At 35.2% G+C, this 8,593-nt stretch overlaps 1 protein-coding gene across 1 annotated transcript; it reads right to left on the bottom strand.

Annotated features, from left to right (window-relative positions):
• Nucleotides 1-3,934: 3,934 nt before the first annotated feature.
• LOC149572439 (sugar transporter ERD6-like 4) lies at nt 3,935-8,357 on the bottom strand. Its single transcript, XM_089811285.1, has 18 exons — nt 8,130-8,357; nt 7,960-8,022; nt 7,780-7,869; nt 7,508-7,567; nt 7,326-7,391; nt 7,123-7,188; nt 6,936-7,011; nt 6,772-6,836; nt 6,558-6,647; nt 6,243-6,322; nt 6,019-6,104; nt 5,716-5,762; nt 5,567-5,629; nt 5,406-5,465; nt 5,127-5,192; nt 4,882-4,941; nt 4,622-4,736; nt 3,935-4,047 (listed from the first exon to the last, which is right to left on the bottom strand). The coding sequence occupies exons 1-18, from the start codon at nt 8,355-8,357 to the stop codon at nt 3,935-3,937; spliced, it is 1,494 nt and encodes a 497-aa protein (XP_089667411.1).
• Nucleotides 8,358-8,593: the final 236 nt, after the last annotated feature.

Here is an 8,593-nt window from a genome sequence, read left to right as displayed (position 1 = left end):
TGGAGTAAGTAATCCATGATCATAAACATAAAGCATCATCATTATTTGTAAATAAATAATGTAAAAGTAATCATGGACACATTACCATCCACATATGATATCTCACACTCTCCAATAGCTCCTAATATAAATCAAATCACTATATAATATCATATATCAATAACCTCCAACATCACTGACATAACCAACACATACATGAAGCTGACCTAAAAGAGTTTGGCAATATGAACTGAAAAGAAAACTATGGGGTAAGCACTACATGCAGTGTGGAATGTGATAACGAGAAATGGTAAAGGTCATGGAAGCATAATGGTTCTAGTAAAAGAAAAGGATATGTCATTTGGTTGAAAATGGAAGACTCTAAAATGCATTCATGTGGTTCAAAGTTGTGAAAACAATAGTGTTCACAAGATCGCAACATGTCACTTTACCCCACAAGTTTCTAAAATGTATAAAAATCATAGATTAGATCACAAAGATCCTTATGTAACTCTAAAGAAGGATATTATGGTTTTGCAATGAGGGGTCCTTGTTAGATACTTCAAAGTTAGAAAGGAAAATGGTTGGGCTAGTATTTCTAGCTACAAAGAAAGTTACGATTTTATTTGGCTACAGAAAAAGAGAAAAGGTTGATGGAAAAAGAGTCTGACATACAATTTAGAAACTTCTACTTAAATAAGATTGTGACTTTCTTTGTAATTAATATTACTAGCTTTCCCATTTGCCTTTCTAGTAGTCAAATCTATGACAAGGAGAGCATCCCCCGTTACAAAAATACTAGATCTTTAGAGTTGCGTAAGGGCTCCAATCATTTTGGGAAAGACTTGATAACACTATGTGGCAATTAAGATTTAATAATTTGCAATGTCTTATCTAGATGGTGAAAGTCAAACAAGTTCACTTGCAATACTTGCAATGGTGCATGTGTGGTATATTATGCAACCTATTCTCATAATTTATATGAGAGAATTGAGGGTGTTGTGATTGGGGAACACATATCATATCTCAAATCTGATCATAGACTATTGTACATAAATTTGTTGTGGGCAAATGATAAGCTATTTGGGACAAAATCTCAATTTCCTCAACGATCACTTTCATAAGGGAAAAAATATTTTGACTAAAAAAATGGTAAACATCTTTAGGGCTACAATGAGACTCTATAAGTGGGGAGGACATGCAAGTGCACAATGTTAATAGCTATGCATTAACAAAAATCTTTAAACGGAGTATAGTTAGATAAGGAATTTAAAATGGGTAGGAATATATGAGAATCAAATTAAATAAACCTTGACATTAAAGTTTACAAGAAGATTCTAAAGATGAAATGAGTAGATTTTATGGTCACAAGGAAAGAGGAACTAATTTTCCTTAGTAAAAATAACCCAAACTATTTCAGAAAGAACTTTAGTCTAAAAGGAAACAAACTAAAAACAATATTATAGCCACTTAATGGTTTGATTATGCTAGAAAGTTGTATGAACAAGAAGGTGAGGTGGACCCACCACCCTTGGTCAACGACATGAACAAAAAATCATCGTGAAAGAGATGAAGATGGTTATTAAGAAACTAGGACCACATTACGACCATCTTCAATAATATTAGTCGACATAGGTTTCCTAAAGATTGGACATCAGCCTGGAATGCCCTATTTTAAGAGTGATGATGTCAATAATCCCTCCAACTATAGGAAATGATCAATCCTCGATTTATAAACTTATTTGGCAACGTAATAGCAAATAGGTTGAAGAAAAACATAAACGTATAAAAAGTCAAACTAGTTTTAGGCCAAAACACTCAACAATTGATCATTGTATCGCTTTAAGGAACATTATCAAAAAGAGTGGGAGAAAAAGGATGAGGTATTTTTGTTGTTTTGTTGACTTTAGAAAGGCTCTCTACACTGTCCCTAAGGACAAGCTTTAGGTCAAAATGGAAGAATTAAGGATCCCTATACAAAACTTTAGTTGACATTTCAAAATCAAAACTTGAGTCCGCATTTTTAATTCAAAACTTTAGCTAACATTTCAAAATCAGAACTTGAGTCAGCATTTTAAATTCAAAAATTTAGCTAACATTTCAAAATCAAAACTTTAATTGACATTTTAAAATGTTTCATGAGCAATATTGGGGCCAAACAAGGTTGCCCACTATTACCTACTATGTTTGTTTGGCTTATAAAATGTTTCATGAGCGATATTGGGGTCAAACAAGGTTGCCCACTATCACCTACTATGTTTGTTTGGCTTATAAAATGTTTCATGAGCGATATTGGGGTCAAACAAGGTTGCCCACTATCACCTACTATGTTTGTTTGGCTTATACATTGACAAACTTGAAGAGTGGTTAAACATGCAAAATACTCAGGGTATCAAGTTGAGAGAATATTTAATAAGGTTGCTGCTTTATGCGGACAACTACTCTCTTTTTCCCTTGAGCACTTTTGCAAAATATTGTTACTATAGGTCAATATCAAAAAGACTAAAGTCTTGATTTTCTCTAATTGTAAAAAGCAGTATCAACATAAGTTTTATTTTGAAAAAATACCCTTATATCGTAGGATTGACTTCAACAAAAAACTAAGATGAAATGGTTGCAGAAAGAAAAGAACGTTAGAAAGATGGAAGACATTTTATGCTCTCCAAAACAAGTGTTGAGAGGCAAGCGTTTAGGATTGTTCTACTGATTGTTTTTATGGGTGTGAGTCATTGACCATCAACACTTAAGCCTCACAATGGAAGCAAATCAAGGGAATCCAAAAGCATATGATCACAAACAAGTTTAGAATCAAAAGCACTATCCCATTTGATATAATGCTAAGTGAAATGGGAGCTACCCCTATCAAAGCACTTGCTATGGTGCATCTAAAAAGTTTTCTAAAAAGAATCCAAAAAAGTACATGGATGCAACACAACATAAAGTTGATGAGTAAATAGAATATTCATTTCAATGTGTCCCACAAACAATAAATATCTTTTTTATGGATAAACTTTACAAGAAAATTGGGGGAATTGGTTTGGAAGTATATACATTATATCAATGAATTCAATCTCAAATGTGACTAACTTCAAAATGTACGGAAGAATGCAAAAGAGGCTTGGGAAGAGAGAGTTTGCCTGTGTTGAACAACACTTTATTTTAAAATGTGTTGCATACAAGGACAAGAGGACCAAGTTACTCGATATAGTGCATTGAAAAGTTAAAAGTGCTCATCATAAACTTGCACATTTAACCTCAAACTTTATAAAATTTCTTTCTTAATTCATCCCTTGCCATTGTAATGACACCTCATGGAAACATGGAAACATAATAAGATGACCAAGTTAATGGCTATAGTGCATTAAAAAGTTGGAAGTGCTCATCATAAACTTGCACAAGGACTTACTGAAATTGGCTATGTTCCTCATAAACTTCATAAATTTTCTTCCTAATTTATCCCTTACCATTGTAACTTGCCATTGTAAAAACTTGTGAAAACATGAAAACATAATGAGAACCAGCTTGTGCCTTCCCATTAAGCCCACAAAAAAGTTATAACCTCATCTTTCTTTTTGAGATGTTTGTTTGTTACATTCTACTTGTTTAAGGATATTTGTAATTATCTAGTCGGTTTGCTGATCGAATTGCATTGTAAATCATATGTGAAACCCTGTACAAAACCAGTTATTATACATTACATAACAGAACAAGAAGAAAGAAAACTTTATTCTGAATACACGTGTGAATAGTAATTGCAATCAAAGAATTCGAGGGTGGGAAGCAACCTTTTAATGGAATAATGACGGATTAGATTACTGCTCCCAATTACAAATCATTACTTTGCCCCCACGGTTAAAGAATCAACAATGTAATATGCAGTCGCAGACGATGCAATGGTGCATCTTGAATTGAACCCACTTCGTCATCTGCTAAGGGATGAATTCATCGTAGTGGCTCATCTAAAGGATGCTTGGATCTCTTCCAGAGTTCGTCCTTTGGTTTCCGGAACACACAATACCGCAAAGGCCAGTGTGAAGGTGCACACAACAGAATATAGCATGAATGTCCCTGCAACAATAAGACGGTAAAAATGGAACTTCAGAAAACTGTTCATAATGAGCAATTATTTACTCATTTTTTGACAATATGTTTTCTAGCCTACTCTAGACTAAATATGGTTCACAAGATCTATCAAATGGATATAGGTATCTCATCCACATTCCTGCTACAATCTGTTTTCATATCTACAAACGGGGCATACATTCCCTACCCCTGCTGGATTTGAACATGCTACCTCTCTTTTAAGGATATGTTTTTACTTGTTTAAAGATTGAAACTTTTCCCACACAAATAGGCCAGACAAGGCTAATAGACATTTTAGAACTCGCCTAGTTCCAATCTTCCAACATTCAGTATCAGGGGACATGGCATGCCCTGAAGGCTTAATGGACCAATATAGGAATCTAGGAGAGACCACAAATATTGTCATCTGGTCTAATTGCTTTACTAAAAGTGTATACCATATAGAGAAGTGGTGCACATTCCATCATGTTTGTTATAGCGGAACTCTTCCATTTGGCAATGATTTAGTGGGCGATTTTGGTATGCTTAAGTGATGCACAGCTTAAGGCTAAAAAATCACCAGCATAGCTCCATTGCATTAGTAAATTGATAGTCATTGTCACCACCCATGATGTCATCCAGTGTGCCAGGGTTGCTACACTGCCAGCAAGACCCTTGACATTGAGTGGAAGTATCTACAGTAGCACAGGAAGAGTTAGATAATAGAGAAACGGATTATTAGTAGCATCACTTTAAGTGATTAAAGGACCAGGAGATTCTTCCCAGTGTTTCTGTAAAGGGTGCAATAATGTGACCTAGTCAATGTTACAAGTGTGTTACCTCAGACATAATAATCCATGGGATGGCACCCATACCAAGTGAGAAGGAAACGATGAAAATCTGTAATCAAATCAGCAAACAGCAAATGATATATATCAATATGACAAGAGAATGATGTGACAGAGAATGTCTAGTTAATGCATAGAAGTTTTGGTATGTGTTAAAAATCCTAAGAGCTATGTTACTCGAGCGTTCTATTATTTTCGATTTCTATATTCATATTTGAGTTTTCATTCCCAACTTACCAGCAAACTTGTTAAAGCTAATACACTGAAGAACGTTTCATATTGAGAAGCTCCTTCCATATGGCTCTGCAATAAGAGCAAACTAGAAATTAGCTTTGGATAGCCAAGAAATTCCATACCATCAGGCACCAGATAACACCACCAAATAAGTGTTCAATAGAAAGTGGAGGCGTGTTTTTTATAGAGCTTCAAATCAACCATTAGGCTTTTTAGAGGCGCTGCATTCAAGTAAGATGAGAGACCAAGAAGGAAACGACATATGGCTTTTAGTGACACTACCTTCAAGTAAAATGAGAGGCCAACAAGAAAATGACATATGGCCATCCCTCCTGATGAGACCTATTGACAAAACAATAAAACATGTTAGTTCTCTCCACCATTGAAACTATGCTCCCAAATGACACAATACAAAATTGTGATAACTGCAAGGTTTTTCTCACCATAAGGAGAAGACGTCGACCAACTTTGTCCATTAGGCATACAGTAAGCCCAGTTTTGAGCACCTGTAACATTATCCTTTATTCATAAGCAACATGAGACTAAATCATGACAGACAAATTCATGCAGGACTTCAAGAAAATAATTAAACCTGAATGGCACCAAGTCCAAGTGATGCAACACTAGCAGATGAAATCCCTGCAAATTTGTGGATAGCACAAATTGTAGCTCAGTGCTTTGTTTAAGAAACAAGATTAACATAGACACTATGAACTAAAAATCACTTCCAGCAACCTTTTATCTCGTTGACTTTAAATTTCTAAGATAATTCTCTGCTGCCAAAGGCTATTGCAAAGCATGCTAAAAATTCCATAGTTTATAATATGATAAATTGAACATGAATAAAGACATGATATAGAACCTCAACTTTAGATACCTATAGGCTAGAACTCACCAACAAATTTGAAAATGGAAATGCTATAAAACATAATACCATTAACTCCACTTAATTGCTGCAAAAGTTGCAGCCCAATACCAATCTGCAGTCTCCCATTTCAAGACAATATCAGCATACAAAATTGTGAGTTGTGTCCATTTTGGAAGAATGAAGTAGTTGTTGACTGATAAACCTACTTGTGTAAATTGGCCAAATGGGGAAATCTTAAGATGTAACTCATAGTGAGAGGAAGGGCATATCTCCGTTCAAAGATCTCATAGAATTTGATTCTACTTTGCTGACTATTCATCTCCATGACGCTCTAGACTCAGAATATTTCCATTAGTTAGACAAGCTTCTACCATTATAGAGGTGATGTTAACTAATAGACAATTAAATCCCATTCACGATAGGAAAAGCTTAAAAAAAAAGCAAAATCTATACAAAAGCAGATGACTCCTCAAACTGGTAGAATATTGAAAACACAGTAAGAAGTTTGATGATGCAATTAATGGAACAGGCAAAAAATGCAGTTCATCTTGGAGAAATCGTAGCACCTTGATTTCAATTGCTTCAAGGGAGACATCAATGTTAGATCCTCGGAGTGCTTGTAGTGAAGCTTCAAAACTATCATTACCAACTTTTACCTGCACTCAAGTAATCATAAATTTGCCAAATAAGTTTCTTTGTATAGTATATGTCATTTTAAAATTGTTAGCGATAATTGAATAATATCATTTCAAAATGTATCTGTATGTGAAATATGCTCACTAGCCATCTTGGGGATTCTGGTATGAAGAAGAGGCCGAATACCAAAAGGGCACAAGGGATCATACCTGTCCAGCTAAAGTTGTCAACCTATCATTTCTTTCATAAAAGTTAAAACTCTAATTAATTTTTTTAAATTCACCCAGCAAAAGCATAATAAAAGGTACCTGCAACTGCAAGAGGACGCCATGAAAGGAACAGTCCAAATAGATATGCCAACATAATACCAATTGTCACAGAAAGCTATTGAAAAATCAATTAAGTATAAGATTCAAAACTGTATCAAATTACACTTTATATTAGGACTATTATCATGATTAATATACAAAAGAATTTTGAGTTTACAAAACAAACCTGATTTACTGCCCCAAGACCTCCTCGCAAATGCTTTGGTGCAATCTCAGATATGTATACTGGTACCTAAAAGAACCATGATATGGTTAGATTCATAGCTGTCCATGTGCCTGTATGCTCTTTAATTTATTAAGTGTAATAATTTATGGCTTGAAAATGACAACAATAGGCTTGTTCTAGATTGTGAAAAAAAATTGACTTACAGTGAATGAGATGACTCCCACTCCAAAGCCTGTGAGCACTCTTCCCAAGTACAAAAATGAAGAATCCTGTAACCATAGGGTGATGACATCAAAAAGAGGAATTTCCTTATGCTCCAAAGGAAAATCACTATCAAACTTCTTATTCGTTTAGCTATCATTTTATCAAAGGAAAATTAGCTTGCCTTGGCAAAAGAAATAGCGAGCCACCCAAGAATGTTGGGAATGGAAGCTACTAGTAATGCCTACACGCAAACAAAGAAGAGGTTATGCAAATCTAAATGTGTGTTAATTGCACTCATCTTTAAATACTGGGTACAAAAAAGAATTTATATGACCATCGTTGCTACTAGCAGTACAAGACAAAATCTTGCAGTGTATCCCTTTAGCGGTAGCATATTAGGTCTAACATATAAATTTATTTTAGTAAAGAAAGAAAAACATTGAAGGCACTTACCCCTTTCCGTCCAATATAATCAGCAACTTGTCCACTAATTATTGCACCCACCATGGCTCCAACATTAGTTAAAGATCCAAATAAGGAGAACTGACAGAAACAACAAGACTCTATATTAGGATCTACCACATAAACTATATTCTATCCTATTGCAAAAATGCATTCATCAAATAATAGTACCTGGGAAACAGTTAACCCAAGATCATTGATGATCCCACTTTGTGTGGGCAAAGAGTATCCAATCTGCAAGAACGTTGCTGTCAGAAACTTCCTTTTTTTATTCAGGTCGACTCTTGTAATGGATGCATGGATTAAAAATCAATCTATTCAAATAAGAAACTATAACTTACACAGAAACCAAACTGTATAGGCCCCAGGGCAACTATTAATGTACATAATATTGCAGTTATAGCACTTCCACAGAAGATTTCAACATTATCTGCCTTTCTAGCACCTTTACCGCCATGATGGCCAGATTTGGATATGGTTAGACATGTGCTTCCTTCCTCTAAGAGAGCCTTTTTAATATCTCCATTGCCACCCATGCTTCCCTTTTCCAAATCATCCATGTACCCCATTGTTTTTATAGGGTAAAATCCGTAGTGACCAAATTTTCTGCAAACTTACAGGCCTGCACAGCCGAAATCCTGCTGGCAAGATATTCAACGCTCCCCTCAGGACCCGTGACAAGGGTTTAACTACCTCTTGTGTACCATAAGTTGAGTAGTTCTATTGGGCACTGACAGATCAGTCTTTTGGTGCAATGGCAACTCCACTCTAACAAGTGGTCCAAGTTCGAATCCTCAAAATGTCG

The sequence above is a fragment of the Cupressus sempervirens genome, chromosome 2 (assembly GCF_028749045.1).
Source record: "Cupressus sempervirens isolate cs-2001-9-10 chromosome 2, ASM2874904v1, whole genome shotgun sequence".
In the NCBI taxonomy this organism is placed as follows: Eukaryota; Viridiplantae; Streptophyta; class Pinopsida; order Cupressales; family Cupressaceae; genus Cupressus; species Cupressus sempervirens.
Note: the sequence above shows the minus strand (reverse complement) of the source record. Positions and strands in the feature narration are given on the sequence as shown.